The sequence below is a fragment of the Heterodontus francisci genome, chromosome 3 (genome assembly GCF_036365525.1).
Source record: "Heterodontus francisci isolate sHetFra1 chromosome 3, sHetFra1.hap1, whole genome shotgun sequence".
In the NCBI taxonomy this organism is placed as follows: Eukaryota; Metazoa; Chordata; class Chondrichthyes; order Heterodontiformes; family Heterodontidae; genus Heterodontus; species Heterodontus francisci.
Genome location: NC_090373.1, coordinates 69,394,469 through 69,415,159, shown reverse-complemented (window position 1 = coordinate 69,415,159; position 20,691 = coordinate 69,394,469). Strand labels below are relative to the sequence as shown.

At 41.3% G+C, this 20,691-nt stretch overlaps 1 protein-coding gene across 1 annotated transcript in view; it reads right to left on the bottom strand.

The window, feature by feature from the left end:
• The window catches only part of LOC137367075 (adhesion G protein-coupled receptor F5-like), a 91,341-nt gene extending 71,654 nt beyond the window's left edge, over positions 1-19,687 (bottom strand). Inside the window, exons 1-6 of the mRNA XM_068028539.1 lie at positions 19,667-19,687; positions 19,497-19,559; positions 16,774-16,890; positions 16,006-16,060; positions 15,167-15,328; positions 5,663-5,842 (exon numbers count right to left, since the gene is read on the bottom strand). Of these exons, the coding sequence (XP_067884640.1) occupies positions 5,663-5,842; positions 15,167-15,328; positions 16,006-16,060; positions 16,774-16,890; positions 19,497-19,559; positions 19,667-19,687 (598 nt within the window). The remainder of the gene's footprint in view (positions 1-5,662; positions 5,843-15,166; positions 15,329-16,005; positions 16,061-16,773; positions 16,891-19,496; positions 19,560-19,666) is intronic.
• Positions 19,688-20,691: the final 1,004 nt, after the last annotated feature.

Below are 20,691 nucleotides of genomic sequence, written 5' to 3'. Positions count from 1 at the left end.
CCAGGAGAAAAACAAAGCTGGTTACAGGAAATAGAAAAGCTGTGAATGAAAGTGGAAAGCAGCAGAAACAAATGCTATCACCAGGGCCAAAACACAGAATAATGTTAAAAAGGCAGAATTAAAGGAACTCTATCTGAATGCATGCAGCATTCACAACGAGGTAGGTGAGTTGATGGCGCAAGTAGAAGTAAATGGGTATGATTTAATTGCCATTACAGAGACAATGCTGCATGGTGGACAAGACTCGGAACTGAATATTAAAGGATATTTGACATTTAAGGAGGTAAGGCAAAAAGGAAACGAAGGTGGGGTAGTGCTGATAATAAGGGGTGGAATCAGTGCATTAGTGAGAATCAGTGCATTAATCGATCAGATGAACAAACTGTAGAATCTGTTTGGGTCGAGCTAAGAAAGAGCAATGGGCAACAATTATTGGTAGGAGTAGTTTACAGGCCACCAAACAGTAGTGGTAATGTAGGGCATGGTATAAATCAGGAAATTAGAAGTGCATGTAGCAAGGGCAATGCAGTAATCATGGGTGTCTTCTATCTACATATAGACTGGGTAAATCTAATGGTCACCAATGCTGTGGAAGAAGAATTCCTGGAGTGGGTCGGAATGGTTTTCTGGAGCAATATGTTGAGGAACCAATGAGGGAACAGGTTATTTTGGATCTAGTATTATGCAATGAGAAAGGACTAATAAATAATCTGGTGGTAAAAGAACTTTTAGGGATGAGTGACCATAATTTAGTTTAGAGATACAGCACTGAAACAGGCCCTTCGGCCCACCGAGTCTGTGCCGACCATCAACCACCCATTTATACTAATCCTACACTAATTTCATATTCCTACCACATCCCCACCTGTCCCTATATTTTTCCCGACCACCTACCGATACTAGGGGCAATTGCTAATGGCCAATTTACCTATCAACCTGCAAGTCTTTGGCATGTGGGAGGAAACCCACGCAGACACAGGGAGAACTTGCAAACTCCACATAGGCAGTACCCGGAATTGAACCCAGGTCCCTGGAGCTGCGAGGCTGCAGTGCTAACCACTGCACCACTGTGCCGCCCTATCATAATATGATAGAATTTTCCATTAAGTTTGAAAAAGATGTTGTTCAGTCTGAAACTAGGGTCTTAAATATAAACAAGGGCAATTATGAAGGTATGAGGAGCAAGTTGGCCATGGTGGATTGGATAAATACATTAAAAGGTTTGACGGTACATGGCAAGTATTTAAAGAATTAATGCATGATTTTCAAAAAAAATACATTACTTTAAGGCAAAAGAACACAATAGGGAAAGTGAGTTAGCTGTGGCTAACAAAGGAAGTTAAAGATAGTATCAGCTCAAAGGGGGAGGCTTATAAAGTTGCCAAAAAAGTAATAAGCCAGAGGATTGGGAGAATTTTAGAATTCAGCAAAGGACGATCAAGAAATTGATAAAGAGAGAATAGGATATGAATATAAACCAGCAAGAAATATAAGTACAGATTGTAAAAGCTTCTCTAGGTGTGTAAAAGGGAAAAAATTAACAAAGACAAATGTGGGTCCATTACAGGCAGAGACAGGAGAATTTATAATGGGAAATAGAAAAATGGCAGAGAAGCTAAATAGTTACTTTGCACCTGTCTTCACGGAGGAAGATACAAGAAGTCTTCCTGAAATACTTGAGATGCAAGGGTCTAGTGAGAATGAGGAACTGAAAGAAATTAGGATTAGTAAATAAGTAGTATTGGAGAAATTATTGGGACTGAAAGTTGACAAATCCCTGGGACCTGATGATCTTCACCCTAGAGTATTGAAAGAGATGGCTACAGAGATAATGGATGCATTGGTGATCATCTTTCAAAATTCTATAAATTCTGCAATGATGCCTGCAGATTGGAAGGTTGCAAATGTAACCCACTGTTTAAGAAAGGAGAGAGAAAATGGGGAACCACAGACCTGTTAGCCTGATGTTGATAGTTGGGAAAATGCTAGAATCTATTATAAAGGAAGTGATTACTGGACACTTAGAAAATAATGGTCTAATTGGGAAGATTCAACATGGATTTACGAAGAAGAAATCATGTTTGACAAACTTGTTGGAGTTTTTTGAGGATGTTACTAGCAGGGTGGATAAGGGGAAACCCGTGGATGTGGTGTATTTGGACTTTCAGAAGGCTTCTGATAAAGTCCCACATAGGAGGTTAGTAAGCAAAATTAAAGGGCATGGGATTGGGGGTAATACACTAGCATGGATTGAGGATTGGGTCTTCTTCTTTGGGCCTCCTTATCTCGAGAGACAATGGATACGCGCCTGGAGGTGGTCAGTGGTTTGTGAAGCAGCGCCTGGAGTGGCTATAAAGGCCAATTCTGGAGTGACAGGCTCTTCCACAGGTGCTGCAGAGAAATTTGTTTGTTGGGGCTGTTGCACAGTTGGCTCTCCCCTTGCGCCTCTGTCTTTTTTCCTGCCAACTACTGAGTCTCTTCGACTCGCCACAATTTAGCCCTGTCTTTATGGCTGCCCGCCAGCTCTGGCGAATGCTGGCAACTGACTCCCACGACTTGTGATCAATGTCACACGATTTCATGTCACGTTTGCAGACGTCTTTATAACGGAGACATGGACGGCCGGTGGGTCTGATACCAGTGGCGAGCTCGCTGTACAATGTGTCTTTGGGGATCCTGCCATCTTCCATGCGGCTCACATGGCCAAGCCATCTCAAGCGCCGCTGACTCAGTAGTGTGTATAAGCTGGGGGTGTTGGCCGCTTCAAGGACTTCTGTGTTGGAGATATAGTCCTGCCACCTGATGCCAAGTATTCTCCGAAGGCAGCGAAGATGGAATGAATTGAGACGTCGCTCTTGGCTGACATACGTTGTCCAGGCCTCGCTGCCGTAGAGCAAGATGTTACTAGCAGGGTGGATAAGGGGAAACCCGTGGATGTGGTGTATTTGGACTTTCAGAAGGCTTCTGATAAAGTCCCACATAGGAGGTTAGTAAGCAAAATTAAAGGGCATGGGATTGGGGGTAATACACTAGCATGGATTGAGGATTGGGTAATTTGCAGAAAACAGAGAATCGGAATAAATGGGTCACTCTCAGGTTGGCAGGCTGCCACCTATAGGGGTACCGCAAGGATCAGTGCTTGGGCCCCAGCTGTTCATAATCTATATCAATGATATTGGATATGGGACCAATTGTAAAATTTCCAAGTTTGCGGATGACACAACACTTGGTGCGAATGTGAGTTGTGAGGAGGCTTCAAGGGGATTTGGACAGGCTGGATGAGTGGGCAAGAACATGGCAGATGAAATATAATGTGGATAAGTGTGAGGTTATCCACTTTAGTAGAAGGAACGGAGGTGCAGAGTATTTCTTAAATGGTGAGCAATTGTAAAGTGTTGATGTCCAGAGTGACATAGGAGTCCATGTTCATAAGTTACTGAAAGCTAGCATGCAGCTGCAGCAAGCAATTAGGAAGGCAAATGATATGTTAGCCTTTATCACAAGAGGATTTGAGTACAGAAGCAAAGAAGTCTTGCTTCAATTGTGTAGACCATTGGTGAGGCCGCACCTGGAATATTGCATGCGGTTCTGGCCCCCGCCTGAGGAAGGATATACTTGTCATTGAGGGAGTGCAGCAAAGGTTCAGCAGGCAAATTCTTGGGATGGTGGGATTGTCCTATGAGGAGAGATTGAGGAGACTGGGCCTGTCTTCTCTGTAGTTTAGAAGAATGAGAGGTGATCTCATAGAAACTTACAAAATTCCTAAAGGGATAGACAGGGTAGATGCAGAAAGGATGTTTCCCCTGGCTGTGGGGTCTAGAACCAGGGGACATAATCTCAGAACAAACGGCAAGCAATTTAGGACTGAAATGAGGAGGAATGTCTTCACCCAGAGGGTGGTGAACCTTTTGAATTCACTGCCCCAGAGGGTGGTGGAAGCTCAGTCACTGAGTAAGTTCAAGACAGAGATCGATAGATTTCTAGTTGCTAATTACATCAAGGGATATGGGGATAGTGTGGGAATATGATGTTGAGGTAGATGATCAGCCATGATCCAGAATGGTGGAGCAGGCTCGAAGGGCTGAATGGCCTACTCCTGCTCCTATCTTTCTATGTCCCTAAGAAAGAAATATAATGAGAAAAACTCAAAAGTTGAGAACTTGGGAGAAAGAGAGGGACGAGAGGCAGCAGGCTTTTGGTTTTATTCCCAATCTATTAAGTTGCATAAAAATCTTCTTCGCCATACCATTAATTTTTGTGCCTTTAGAGTTTTGCTTGGAGTATCCGCTTTCATTTCCCACAATGACAACGTGCATGGAACAGCTCTTATACTCCTGATTTGTCCCCTTTAGGTTGACACAAACATTTTGCAGATAGTTTTAATATGACAGCTTGTGAAGATCAATATTATTCAGAAACTTGGCCACATCGTAAAATGCCTGAGTAACTTCACTACCATGTATCAACAGTCATTTCTTTTCATTTATAAAAATAGCTCCTAGTCCAAAGGACTTGTGTTGAATAAGTGGATGTTTTTGATATATTTTACATTTTTTGCATCTCGGAAATATTTGCATTAAAGAGTATAAATTAGCACTGTCAATGCCTCAAACATCTCTCTGGACTAATTAGTGCAGCCTCAGGGAAAATCAATATGGGAGGTGGCATAATTCATTTAAATATCAGCAAAGTAGATCATTGGACTGAGGCTGTTCACAATGCCAAATCTAAGACGGTTTGATAAAATACAAATCAATACAGTGAGTAATAATACAGACTAGCCCTGTTATTCAAAATAGGTTTATATTATTATTCTTTGTTCATCAGGACTTCCATTCCCTGACCAACCAGTATCTTCAAAGCTTTGGATTTACATATTTTGCATACAGACATACTGTTACAATGTTGGCATTATATCTGCTATTAAATTACCAAATAATATTTATTCTTTACTACTTTGTAATTGTTGTTGCAGCCTCTTTGTGTCATGCCGGTGGTTGCCAAAATTAAGAAATTTAATGTAAAGTACAATTAAGGAAGATGGAAGGTGGGAGGCCAGATAGAAGAGCCTTAGAATAGTCGAGTCTGGAGATAACAATAGTATATCCAGGACTTGAGTACATAATCTAGCCTGGTATTTCAGTGCAAATTTGTAGGAAGTATTGTCTTTCAAATGAGATATTAAATGCACATTGATCTATTGCCTATGTATTTACATTCCAAACAAATACAATAAACAACATTATCCATTATTAAAGTTAAACCATTCTTTAAAACAGACTAAGTAGATGTTACAAATCTGTAGTCTGGAGTTTCTGCTTGGTTGCGCTGGCTTCTTTGATGTAATCCAGCTCAAGAATGCCGTATTTTAAGTGTAAATTACCCCATTTTCTCTTAGCATTCATGCTTACAACAATATAACATTCTATCAGAAATAGCATCATATAATTATTTGACTTTTCAAAATCTTTTTTCCACTTTTAAATTATTTTTGTTAAGTATGTGTGAAAGATTAACTGGTACAACATTGAATTTTTATTGAGAAAGCAAAACCAAAACTGAGGTACGCTGAATTCTACAGTAAAGGAATAACTAGATTTACAAGAAAGTATTTTTCATTTCAAATGTTATTCCCTGGTTTTAAAAGAATAGAGTGAATTACCTTTCATAGTTAGACTTGTGACATTTTCTGGACAGAATCCTATTTCATCCGTATGACTACAATTACAGATGGGCAAGTTTGAACAGTGCGCTCCTGAAGATTGTACACAGCATTCAGTATAGTTCTCAATATCTTCATTCCAGAAGGTGCACATTGCTTTATTGTCAATGTAATTACATTCTAAAGAAGTATAATAAATAGATAATCAATTAGTAAAATTGTAAAACATGCTTTAAAACATTTATTAAAAATGTATATTTTCTATTAGCAAGCATGCTTATGACAATATAACATTCTATCAGAAATATCTTCATACAGTATTTTTTCTTTTTTCCTCTATTAAATTACTTTCTCTGTAAGTTATCACTTCCTCTCTAACTTTCCAAATTATGAGGGAATCTGTCAGTGTATCAGTGATTAGGAAAGGTACAAGAATGCTGTAGGTTAACTTGGTCCCTTTCTAAATGTATATATTTTTATGGCTTTATTGTTTCCATCAAAGTGGGCAATGCTGATGGTGGGAATGGAGCCTTGTTCTACATTTAAAATCTAAGTTTACATTGTTGACCCTCAGCTCAGGTATCAGATTAAGCTCCTCCTACTCTGTGTTGGTGTGGTGTTTTTTAGCATGCTGCTTAATACATTTGTGACAAGATATTCTGTCTGCTGTTTGAAGCAAATCATTAACCGTTTCATACATTGACACTGTTAAAATAGAATACGTAGAAATTTAACGTGAATATGCTTAGTGGTGAATTAGACATGCACATAAAGATATCAGGAGTTTGCCAGTTTAATATCACGCTTCACCAACATGCAGGAAGTTTTTGAACTATGTTTCCAAGAAACCAAATGACACAGTTCAATCACATTGTGGGTAAAACTTTTACAGCTGGAAGAGACCAGAGTCTTTCATCTTTTTCTGCAAGCTGGATTTGAAGCCAGGTTCATTGAGGTGAAGTGACAGAGTGCTAACCTAACCTCACTTACTGCTTCATCCCAGTCACTTTAAGCATTTATTCAATTCTATTTAAACTCCCTCCACCACCACCTGCCACCATCACAACTCCCTTCACACCCTGCTTTCCCAAGAATTCAACTCAAGCTTGCTGGTAAAGATGGCTTCATTTGGTGCATTCCAAAATAGCCTGGGCTAGAGCAAAAAAATCACATATTTGGGGGACTATGTGTGAGAGCTCTTGTCATTCTCTTCCATTAGTGAAGCACATCAGTGGATGAGCATCATCAGTGCCATAAGGCTGTTCAAAATACTTCAGTACTTTATCTCTAAAAGCTACACAGCATTTTCAGCAGTCCTTTTATATAGATTAAGGCAGTCCAATAGTAATGCCAAAATTATATGTTTTAAATCCTTTGCAAATACGTCAGGATTTTTCATTTTTATGTTTTTGAGGACTCCACTGATCTGAGATGGTATCTATCGACAGATTAATCTGCACAGATAATTTCTAATCTTGTCACCCAGTCAGAATGATATCTATGTTTCAAAATGGGAAAGCCTTGCTTGCAAAAACTCAAAATCTGACATTTTCTTCATCTAGATCAGGGTTGTCCAACCTTTTCGCATGGGGGGGGGCCACATTACAATTTTTGTCTTGCATGGGGGGTTTGGGGGGGTGGGCGGTGAGACAATTTGTGAAAAATAAAGGCATTAAAAATGTATCTTATTATTAATCAAAACAACAACAAATGGGCATTTTTGTGAAGAAGCTTTAAATGAGAAGATTAATTTATTGACATACTTTCTCATCACTATGTTGGACACTGATTCAGTGAGATACTTGGCTTTTTTTGTTTATACAAGTAGTCAATGTTTGCTCGCTTACTTGTAGCTATATGGAGTATTCCACATAGATGTCCATCTTTCAGGAGTGATCTTGATAACTCTCTCTCCCTCTCTCTCTCTGTCCCTATTTCTCTCTCTGTCTCCCCTCTCTCTCCACCCCTCTCGATCCCTCTCTCTGTCCCCATCTCTGTCTCACTCTCTCTCTCTGCCCCCTCTCTCTCTCTGTCCCCTCTCTCTCTGCCCCCTCACTCTCCTCCTTCTCTTTCTCCCTCCCTCTCTGTCTCCCCCCTCTCTCTTTGCCCCCCCCTCTCTCCCTCTCTGTTTGCCCTCTCTTTCTCTGTTTCCCTCTCTCTCTCTCTCTCTCTGACAGTTGCAGGGAGCGGGAGCGCTCAGCACAGCACAGCAGCTTTGTGGTTGGTCAGTTTTTTCTAAAGAAAATTGTGCTGAGTTTCACAGATGACAGATGCTGCATTAGAGCAAGAAGGACAGTTTCCCATTCTTGGACACATTCGGGGTTTTCGGGCAGCCTTTTAAAAAAGAATCGGAAAACCTTGAATCTGTCCGATGTTGGGAAACCGCTGTTACCACTCTCATGCAGCAGCTGTCAGCGGTGAAACTGACTTGCGATATTTTTTTAAAAGCCGGTCTGAAAGAAGGAGACAATGGGGAATTTCTCCTCTCTGAAATACATCCGCGGGCCAGATGGAAATCTTTGGCGGGCCGGATCCTGGCCCATGGGCTGTATCTTAGACAACTCTGATCAAGATCAAAGGTAATCAAAAAGACTGGGATTGGAATTTTGGTGTGTGCATGCAGAGTTTATGCCAAAGATGAGTATAAAATGGTAACAATTCAGGTAGGAGAAGATCTTTGGTCCATCCAGTCATGAATGGTGGACAATTAAACAACTGCTGGGAGGAGGATACTCAACAAATGTCCCCATCCTCAATGATGGCAGAGTCCAGCTGGTGATTGCAAAAGACAAGGCTGAAGACCTTACAACTATCTTCAGCCAGAAGTGTCATGTAGATGATCCTTCCTGACTTCCTCCTGAGGTCCCCACCATTACAGATGCCAGTCTTCAGCCAATTTGATTCTCTCCACTTGACATCAATGAACAGCTGATGCAGCATTGCTGCACTAGACATAGCAAAGGCTACAGGCCCTGCCAAGATCTATTGGGTTGTGCTGAAAATCTGTACTCTGGAACATGCTGCACCCCTAGCCAAGCTGTTCCAGTTCAGCTACAACACTGGCATCTACCTGACAACATGTAAAATTACCCAGGTATGTCCTGTCCTCAAAACGCATGACAAATCCAACCCAGCCAATTGCTGTCCTATCATCAACAAACTAATGGATAGAGTCATCAACAGTACTATTTAGTAGCTCACCAATAATCAGTTCATGTTCAGCCAGGATCACCTGGCTCCAGACCTTGCACAACCTTGATCCAAATATGGGCATAAGTGGTGAATTCCAAAGATGTCGTGAGAATGATTGCACTTGACTTAGTGTGGCATCAAATAGCCCTAACAAAGTTGAAGTCAATGAGAATTAAGGGGAAGATTATCCACTGGCAGGAGTCACACCTAGCACAAAGGAAGATGATTATGGTTGTTGGAGACCAATCTTCTCAGCCCCAGGACATCACTGCAGGAAATCTTCCAGACAGTGTCCTAGGCCCAACCATCTTCAACTGTTTCATTAATGACCTTCTCTCGATCAGAAGATCAGAAGTGGGATGCTCACTGATGATTGCAGTGTTAAGCTCCATTCGCAATTCCTCAGATACTGAAGCAGTGTTTATGATGTCATATTAATCAATGCTATCCAACAGTGCAATGTTCAGCTATAAAGATGTTTATAGTTGTGACAATCCCATAATTCATGACATTTTCACCTGCTTTCTCTGTGGTGGCTGACGACAACTGGTGGCAGCTCGAGCCAAGGAGATACCAGTTCCAGCACCAAGATGAAATATCCAGTACTCGTGGAGCAAACTGCATTTTTAGTTAAACAACAAGTATTTTCCAATGGGTAGCAAGCCCTTTCACTGTCGTAATTGGACTTGAGAACTTGGGTTGATTATTCATGCTATCAATCACAAAAAAAATGTTTGACTGACAAGTGAAGGGAGAGGCAGCTATGGTTGAAAACTGCTTTGCTGCTTCAACTCTGAGCTGGAGAAGAGTGTGACACCAAAAGATTACACTTTACCAGTTTTCAGGCAAGTCACTTAATCTAATTGTCACCTGGATCCAAACAAAACGGTCAGCTGGAGTTAGGATTAATTTCATGGCTCCAGTTTTCCCACCTGAATTGCTGAAGCTAATGATATTTGGCAGGGCTGTCCTAAGCACAAGTGAAGAGAAACTTCAGTAGGCTGACACACCCTTGCTGTCCTATCGAGTGTGTGATTAGATATTAATCAGTAGTCGCAACTTTTGGATGATTTACTTCTTCCTACTCCAGCAAAGGTAAGACCAATTGGATCATCCCCACTGGCTACCAGCATCCTGGTTGAGATTAGCTAAATCAGAACAGACATACAAACATACGAGCATATGAATTAGGAGCAGGAGTATGCCACACGGCCCCTCGAGCCTGCTCTGCCATTCAACAAGATCTTGGATGATCTGATTGTAACCTCAACTCCACATTCCCACCTACCCCCGATAACCTTTCACCCCCTTGCTTATCAAGAATCTATCTCCCTTTGCCTTAAAAATATTCAAAGACTCAGCTTCCACCGCCTTTTGAGGAAGAGAGTTCCGAAGACTCACAACCCTCTGAGAGAAAAAATTTCTCCTCATCTCTGTCTTAAATGGGCGAACACTTATTTTTAAACAGTGACCCCTAGTTCTAGATTCTCCCACAAGGGGAAACATCCTTTCCACATCCACTCTGTCAAGACCCCTCAGGATCTTATATGTTTCAATCAAGTCGCCTCTTACTCTTCTAAACTCCGGCGGATACCAGCCTAGCCTGTGAAACCTTTCCTCATAAGACAACCGACCCAATTCAGATATTAGTCTAGCAAACTTTCTCTGAACTGTTTCCAACACATTTACATCCTTCCTTAAATAAGGAGACCAGTACTATACACAGTACTCCAGATGTGGTCTCAATAATGCCCTGTATAACTGAAGCATAACCTCCCTACTTTTGTATTCAATTCCCCTCACAATAAACAATAACATTCTATCAGCTTTCTAAATTACTTGCTGTACCTGCATACTAACCTTTTGTGATTCATGCGCTAGGACACCCAGATCCCTCTGCATCTCAGAGCTCTGAAATCTCTTACCATTTAGATACTATGCTTTATTATTTTTCCTGCCAAAATAGACAAGCTCACATTTTCTCACATTATACTCCATTTGCCAGATCTTTGCCCACTTACTTAACCTATCTATATCCCTTTGTAGCCTCCTTTTGTCCTATTCACAAATTATTTTCCTCCCTATCTTTGGGTCATCAGCAAATTTAGCAACTATACCTTCAGTCCCTTTATTCAACTTATTTATATAAATTATAAAAAGTTGAGGCCCCAGCACTGATCCCTGGGCACACCACTCGTTACATCTTGCCAACCAGAAAATAGCCCATTTATGCCTACTCTCTGTTTCCTGTTAGCTAGCCAATCTTCTATCCATGCCAATGTGTTACCCCCTACACCATGAGCTTTTATTTTCTGCAATAACCTTTGATGTGGCACCTTATTAAATGCCTTCTGGAAATCCACAGCACATGCTACTTCTGCAAAGAACTCCAATTAATTGGTTAAACATGATTTCCCTTTCACAAAACTATATTGACTCTGCCTAATTACCTTTCATTTTTTCTATAACGTCTTTAATAATAGCTTCTAACATTTTCCCTAAGACAGATGTTAAGTTAACTGTCCTGTTGTTTCCTGCTTTCTGTCTCCTTTCCTTTTTGAATAAAGGAGTTTCATTCACTATTTTCCAATCTGATGGAACCTTCCCCAAATCAAGGGAATTTTAGAAAATTAAAACCAAAGTATCAACTATCTCACTAGCCACTTCTTTCAGAACTGTAGGATGAAGTCCATCATGACCTGGAGACTTGTCAGCCCATAGGTCCAGGAATTGAAACCGGAATCTTCTTGGTTTATATGGTTCAGTACATAAAGATTTACATACAACAAAGTCCCCAATTGTAACTCAATCTGGACCTTAATTGTTCACTCCCTCCACCACCAGCATACCATGGCTGCAGTGTGTACCATCCACAGGATGCACTGCAGCCAAGGCTTCTTCGACAACACTTCCCAAACCTGCACCATCTACTACCTAGCAGGACAAGGGCAACAGGTGCATTGGAAAACCACAACCTCCAAGTTGCCCTTCAAGTCACACACCATACTGAATTGGAGATATATCACCACTCTTTCATCATCATAGGGTTAAAATCCTGGAACTCCCTATCTTAAAGATTGAGGGAGTACCTTCACCACTGTTGGTATCAGTTCAAGAAGGCGGCTCATGATATAAACATACAAATTAGGAGCATGAGTGAGCCATTCATTCCCTCAGGCTTGCTCCACCATTTGGTAAGTTCATGGCTGATCTGATTGTGGCCTCAACTCTACTTTCCTATCTATCCCATAGAACCTTTGACTCCCTTGACATCAAGAATTTATCTCGCTCAGCCTTAAAAATATTTAATGACCCAGCCTCCACTGCTCTCTGGGGAAGAGAATTCCACAGACTGGAGACCTTCCGAGAGAAAAAAATTCTCCTCATCTCCATCTTAAATGGGAGTCCATTTCTAGTCTCTCCCATAAGGGGAAACACCCTCTCAGCGTCGACCCTGTCAAGTCCCCTCAAGATCTTATGTTTCAATAAGATCACCTCTCATTCTTCTAAAGTCTAATGGATACAGCCCAACCTGCTCAATCTTTCCTCATAAGATAACCCCAACATTCCAGGAATCAGTTGAGTGAACCTTCTCTGAACTGCTTCTAATGCAATTATATCTTTTCTTAAGTAAGGAGACCAAAACTATACACAGTATTCCAGATGTAGTCTCACCAATGCCCTGCGCAACTGTAGCAGACCTTCCCGACTGTCATGCAGGCTCCCACCTGCCAAGAAGGAGGCACACATTATTTTGCCACATGAACATTAAAACTTAAAATTTCTGCTGGGGAGAAAAGAGGGCCTATCACAAGGAATTGCCGGGCCCCTCACCAGAAAGACAGTGTTGGAACAAAGGACCCAGTCCCTGCTTCCCCAGTCCAGAAGACCTGGTCAGACCTGTTTAGTCACATGACTAACTAGCAGTTGGACTTACCTACAAAAGGACTATACATGAGCTTGAAGCACAGTAACAAGATATTGCCTCAAACTGCTCTATTTTATGTTTTCTTCTGCTCTTTTCTGTCTCTATTTGCATGTGCATATTGCGTATGCATGCTCACATGGGGCGCGGAGTGTATCCGTAGGCATTAAGCGAATTAGAGTTTTTAGTTTAAGTTTTAATAAATTTCTTCTTTAAACTGAAGGAAGCCTGTTTGTGCTCATTTCTTTGCCTTATAATTGGAAAGCGTTGAACCAAGGATTCAAGTAGGGGAGCTCAAAACACAGTGTGTTTAAAAATTAAACCCTGTTACAATAAGACCAGGTGAAGACTAAAAGGGACCCCCTAGACACCTTTCTCACCTGATTGTAACACTACTTTTATATTCCATTCCCCTTGCAAAAAATGATAACATTCCATTTGCCTTCCAAATCACCTCTTGTTCCTGCATATTAATTTTTTATGATTCATGTACCAGGACACCCAGATCCCGCCGTACTGCAGAGATCTGCAATCTCTCTCCATTTAAATAAAATACTGCTTTTCTATTCTTCCTGCCAAAGTGGACAAGTTCACATTTTCCGACATTATACTCCATCTGCCATATTTTTGCCCACTCACTTAACCTATGTATATCCCTTTTCAGACTACCTATGCCCTCTTCACAACTTACATTCCAACCTATCTTTGTGTCATCAGCAAATTTAGCAACCATAAATTCTGTCCCTTCATCCAAGTCATTGATATAGATTGTAAATAGTTGAGGCCACACGGCGTTCCACTAGTTACAACTTGCCAACCCAAAAATGATCCATTTATCCCTACTCTCTGATTCCTATTAGCTAACCAATCTTCTATCCATGCTAATATGTAACCCCCAATACCATGAACTCTTATGTTGTGTAGTAACCTTTGATGTGGCACCTTATAAAATGTCTTTTGGAAATCCAAGTATACCACAGCCACAGATTCCCCTTTATCCATATTGCTTGTTACTTCCTCAAAGAACTCTAATAAATTAGTCAAACATGATTTCCTTTTCATAAAACCATGTTGACGCTGCCTGATCGCATTAAGATTTTTTAAGTGTCCTGCTATAACTTCCATAATAATGGATTCTAGCATTTTCCCTATGACAGATGTTAGGCTTCCTGGCCTGTAGTTTCCTGCTTTCTGTCTCCCTCCTTTCTTGAATACAGGAGTTACATTTTCTGTTTTCCAGTCTGATAGGACCTTTCCAGAATCGAGGGAATTTTGGAAAATTACAACCAATGCATCTACTATCTCAGCAGCCACTTCTTTTAAGACTCTAGAATACAGGCCATCAGGTCCTAAGGACTTTTCAGCCTTTAGTTCTAATAGCTTTCTCAGTACCCTTTCCCTGGTGATGGTAATTGTTTTACGTTCCTCCCTCTCTTTCACCTCTTGACTTACAAGTCTTACTGGGATGTTATTTGTGTCTTCTACAGTGAAGACAGACACAAAATATCCATTCAACTCCTCTGCTGTTTCTTTATTTCCCATTATTAATTCCCCAGACTCACTCCCGAGAGAACAAATGCTCACTTTTCCTTTGAAGATACTATGAAATATCTCCTTAAATGTCTGCCACTGCATTTCTACTGTCATGGCCCTTTAACCTAGTTTCCCAGTTCGCCACCACTTTCTCAATGGCAGTTAGGGGTGGGCAGTAACTGTTGGCCTTGCCAGCGACACACATATCCTAAGCATGAATAAATAAAAATAAAACTCCAGATTTGGATGGGTGGACAGCAATGTGAGACAGAACCACACCTGCTGCTCCAGAAATGTTAACTCCTGGCCTCATTTAAATATGGCCAGCCATGATACCTGGTAGGCAGCGAAAACCTTGCAATGGAGAAGGGGGAGGTGGTGAGTCAGCGACAGCTGAGCTCCTATAATATCCTTTCTGGACTAAGAGGAACACTCCTCAGTCTCCTGACACTACACGGAAAGTCAAAAAAAGGTGAAAAAAATCTTTTGTGCATATTCTTTCCGCCAATCTGCTTCCCCCATTGGGTTTGACTGGTGTGAAACTCACTGTGGCTTCTCACTCATTTCACTGAATTAAACAGTTGGTTCCTGCTGATCTCATTTGGACAACCTGCATTTATAAAACAGGATCTTGATGGATTTGGGCAGTTGTCTTTGCCACCTGCTCGACTGAGCAGGTTGAAACCACTAGTAGTCATCTCCCGGTGGCTCCAAAGTGAGTAAGTAACCTGGATGATTTTAAGTGTCCACACGGGAAGGTTAAATTCATCCCCAAAATGCAGTTAACAAATTAGCTAAATTCAAATATTTTACTCAAATATTAACATCTTTGTGCAGCAATAAATATAACTTACCCTTTCTGATGTTTAAATTAAATATAGTAAGAGTGGTACTTGTTCCAGGGATATTAACAACAGCAGGGAAAACTAATCTTTTTACATATTCAGCAATAGTCTGAAAGTCAGTCGTTTCCAAATTTAAATCCGCATGGTAAAATCCTTTCACATATTGTTTATCTGAAATATGAAAGCATGCAAAGAATGAGTTACTCAATGTATAGAAAATGGGGGTGAAGTTCGTTTTGGGAAGTAGCACAAAACGGACCATAGTGAATTGGTGGCACATTTTACACCCCACCTGATTTTCTTTCACTTTGAAGTCAACTCAAGTATCAGTTCATGAGCTGATGTAGGCACTGTTAGATTCCACCTTTTGGATGAGGCATTCAACAAAGGCAAGTTGCTCAAGTAAAGGATCCAATGGCACTATATGAAGAAGAGCTGAGGAATTCTTAGGGGGTCATGACCAACAATTATCCCTTAACCAATAGTTTTAAAAGAGATTATCTGGTCATTTATCTCATTGCTCTTTGTGAGGCATTTCTGTACACAAATTGCCTGCCATGTTGACATAGATTGCAACAGTATGCAAATGCATTTATTTGGTGTTGAAAGGAACAATTTTCAAGTTTCTTTTATATATTTATTTAGTCATCATTGATTTGTTTATGAAACATGGAATAAGCGAAGTGTAAGAAAAGATAGTTATTTGTAATTGTCACCATAATTATTGAACAGAATCCTTTTGTGACCTTGAATACTGCATTTGAGTAGTTTATTATCTGATGGTGAACTATCAAAACAACTCTTAGTCACTTGGCATCTTTAAATTGGAGATGTATTTTCTTTCTTACCATTTGTTGTGCTCTTGTTTCCGTGGGGCTGTACAACATGTGAATAAAAGGGGACCTGCAAATTAGACAGATAATGACTTCAGAAATACGAGTATGAGTTTCAAAGATTAATCATTACTATAGCAATGCTGTGTCTCCAAGTGCAAAGCAAAGGAACAACAAATTCTCATCTCGAATGTTGAAGTTGAAGTTTCTTGTAACTCAATGGTACCTGAAGTTTATATTTAGCAAAAGAGTTCAAAGAGCACAAAGGACAAAGAGGGAGCACTACGGTGAAAACTAAGGAACTTCTGTGGCATTAGATATGTGTTAACATAATAAATCGGAATAACATATTTTGCTACTTTTAGTCCATTGATAATGATGAGTCTTTGGGGAAAGCGGGTTGATATCACTGGGACTTTCCAAAAAATGGAAAAGCTGAGTACTCAAAGTTGTGGGGAGATGTAGTTAAGTTCGATATCAGGATCTGGGTTTCATCCATGAATATGCACATAAATTACTTATTTTCATTAGAATGTGGGCTTGATTCACATCTGCAATCCTGCTCGCTACATGTGAATGATGCCGGAGAATGGAACCCAGCCCCCCAGCCCATTCCCTCTTGTCCATCTCTTGTCATCACTTCCTGTAACATCATATGGAAGGTGATGTTTTGCCCAAGGGAATGATGGTAAAATCCTCACTGTCTAGTAATAGAGGGAGAGGCCTAGTAGAATATTAAACAGTTATACTAGGAATATAGATATTAAAAGAATGATCTCTTACACTTGACCTCTGTGTTGAGCAATACAGATTTTCCTCAACCTTTGAACTGGAAAGGGTCAGCAAAAGGCAGTAAACCACAATCCCAAGGAACATCATCTCCATCGTTTTGGCCTTTGACTGGAAATAAAGAGAAACATTAAAATCTGAAGCTGAGTTAATAAATTGAATTTCGCTATTGTTGTTGGATGTTAGTGCAACTGTCGAATATCAAAGCAATTATTGTCCTCTTTTATACTAGTAGATCTTGCACATCATCAGGGGCTGGGTAATGAAGGATCGGAGCAGGGCAGTTGGGCAGAAATACAACATTGGGCCAGAAAGCATGACATGATATTGGGCCTGAGTTGAAACTACGGCCAACCCTGGAGTAGGGCTAATATTACTGGTGGCAGATGTGCCTTTGGGGCAGAACTGTAGTGCTGTGAAGTTTGAGCTTGTGCATATCGGGAAGGGTTGGCATGACCAGATTGCTATGTGAGGTAAGCTCCTGGATTGGATTGGGCCTGAAAGGACAGTTCACCAAAGCAAGGAAATAGTAAATGTCATTCGTCCTTAAAGAGATGCAATCATTTAAAGGAAAGTGGGGTCACATTTTTCAACCTTTTCAAAAGCTGTTTGGGGCAAAACAGTTTGCCAAAAAAAAACATGTGGATGGCAAACAAATGTGGGGGCAGGAAATGGAGTCTGTGGGCAAGTTCTAGAGTGGTACATGAAACCAACCTTTTATGGTGGTGAAGTGGAAATGGTGCTGCATGAAGTCGGCAAAGGGAGGATTGCTCCATCTGGCATTCTCAGGTTCTATTCCCGAAGGTTAGCATTGCATCATGCCTGCTTCATTACCCATACTGAAAGCTAGCAAAGTATCTCTCCTTGTAGGACATGAACGTAATGTGGGTGTATTGCATAGGAGGTGGAAGTTAAAGCTGAGAGCAGTGTGCTGACAATGGCAGCCATGTCATGCTCTTGTTGTTATTCAGTGGAAAAAGAGATGAAATTGCTGACAATGCTGACTAATCAGTCACCTCTTCCATACAAAAACAGAAAATGCTGGAAATATTCAGCAGGTCTGGCAGTATTTGTGGAGAGAAAAACAGAGTTAGCGTTTCAGGTCTGTGTCCTCTCATCAGAACTGTCAAAAGTTAGAAATGTAATAGGATTTGAGCAAGGGAAAGGGGTGTCATGCTAGGGCCCCACCTGCCAAGAATGAGGCACATTAATTTTGTCATGAACATTGATTTTTAACTGTTGCTGGAGCGAGGAAATGATTTGTTAAACAGACCAGCCATGGCTGGAAAATACATTTGCTTATGAACAGACAGGACTTGAAAGGACAAAGGACCATTCCCTGACACATTCAGCCTACAATGGATGTTGATCACTGGACAGTGAGGGGGTGGGGAAGCACATTCTAGGGCCTGCTGGAGTGATGCAATCCACAGGGGCCAGGACTGGTTAGACCAGCTAGTCACATGACTAACTGGCTGTTCCAGGCTTTGGAATGAGCCACAGAGAGTTTGAACTCAGAAAGACTATTTGCTCCTGGACTGAGAAGATCTCTCCTGTCTGCTCCCATCTCTTTCTCACAAGCATCTGAATCCACTGAAGACACATGAACCCCAAAAGAGAAAAGTCTCCCACAGCGAACAAGATTTAAGAAGAATACTGGGCCCCAACGAAAAGCAAGATCTACTCCAATGAAGGACTCCACAGTGAGCTCGAAGAACTGTAACAAAAGCTCTTCAGATATTGCCTCAAACCTTTCCACTGTATTTTTCTTCTCCTATTTCCTGTCTCTATTTGCATGTGTGTATCACGTATGCATGCGAGCATGGGCGCATCGTGTATCCATAGGCATCGTCCGGATTGGAGTTTAAGTTCAAGTTTAATAAATTTCAACTTTTCTTCTTGGTAGGGAATATGGGATTACTGTAGGGTTAGTATAAATGGGTGATTGTTGGTCGGCACAGACTCGGTGGGCCGAAGGGCCTGTTTCAGTGCTGTATCTCTAAAATAAAATAAAATAAAATAAAATAAAAAAAGCTGTTTGTGCTGGTTTCTTTGCCTTATAATTGGAAAGTGCTGAGCAAGGATTCACCAAGGGGAAGCTAAAAACGGTGTGTTTAAAAATCAAACCCTGTTATGGTAAGACCAGGTGAAGGCTGAAAGGGACCCCGAGACATCGTTCTCACCTGGTCATAACGGTGTGGCGGGGGGGGGGGGGGGGGGGGGGGCGGTGGGGGTGGTGGCGGGGAAGAAGAACAAAAAGGAAGGTCTGTGCTCGGGTGAGGGCATGACAGATTAAATGACAAAAGGTTTCATGGTACAAAGCCAAAGGGAGTGGTTATAGTACAAGTAACGAAAAAAAAGATCTGTCTGAATGTGGTGTGAATGGCAGGATAACAGCCAACCAACCACAAAGTAAAGGGATTAAGAAAGAAACAGGAGGGAAAAAAGAAAAAGAAAATGGACCAGTAAAAAAAGACAGAAAAAAAATGGGGTAAGAGGTTATGACCTAAGATTATTGAACTCAATGTTGAGTCCAGAAGGCTGTAAAATGCCCAGTCAACAGATGGGGTGCTGTTCCTTGAGATTGAATTGAGCCTGTATTAGGCCAAGGACAGAAAGGTCAGAGTGAGGGCAATGTAGGGAATTGAAATGACAAGAGACAGGAAGCTCGGGATCTAGCTTGCAGACTGAATAGAGGTGTTCCACAAAACAGTTACCCAATCTTCCTTTGGTATCCCCAGTGTAGAGGAGACCACTTTGCAAGCAGCGAATACAGTAGACTAAATTGAAGAATTACAATTAAATCACTGTTTCACTTGGAAGGGGTGTTTGGGGCCTTGGATGGTGAAAAAGAAGGTGATAAAAGGGCAGGCATTGCATCTCTTACGCTTGCATGGAAAGGCACCATAGGAAAGGGTGACTGAGGAGTGGACCAGGGTGTCGCAGACGGAACAGTCCCTTTGGAATGCTGAAAGAGGAGGGGAATATGTGTCTGCTCGTGGCATCATGCTGGAGGTGGCAGAAATGGCAGAGGATGATGCGATGAATATGGAAGCTGGTGGGGTGGAAGGTGAGGACATGGAGAACCCTTTCATGGTTCTGTGAGGGAGGGGAAGAGGTGAGAGCAGAAGTGCATGAAATGGATTGGTCATGGTCGAGGGCCCTGTCAATCATTGGACCGTTCCCAGTTAAGACTTAGATCAGCTAAGAGTTAAGCTTAATTTCGGCATGTACGTCTCAAATTTATGCCTTTCCGACAGCAACCCAAGGAGACAATAGATCAGTTTGTGAGCCGCTGAAGAGGTAAGGGGCATGATTGTGATTTTTCAGAGGCAGAGCTGGCTGATAGAAACATTGAGCTCATGATAGTTCCTACCCCTGTCGAAACATTGCTCAAAAGCGGACACATGCTTGAACCATGAAGCAATCATTAGGGTGTCATGTATGCCCTCACCTGTCAGGAATGAGGCACTCATATTTTGCCACATCAACATTGATGTTTAAACTGTTACTGGAGTAAAGAAAGAACATGTTTAAAAAAAAAAAAACCCTTCACTGGAAAGACATTTGCATAGTAACAGACAGTACTTTGAAAGGACAAAGGGGCCACTCCCTGCTCCAATTTAATTCACAATGGACTTTTGATTACATTGTGGACACCACAGGTCCAACGCTTGCAGGCCGACCGGCGTGCAGAGACCTGACCTTGGTTACCTTTCATAGCATCAACGTGACAATGGTGAAGATAGCACACCACAAGGACAACCCTATCACCTCTGTAGCTGACCGAACAACATTATACTCAGATAGGTTCAAAAGGTGATGCAGTGTTGTACATAAGTGCAGACACAATTCCTTCCATCGATCCTCCACATAAGTATCGCATCCATATCCAGATTAAACTGAAAGTAG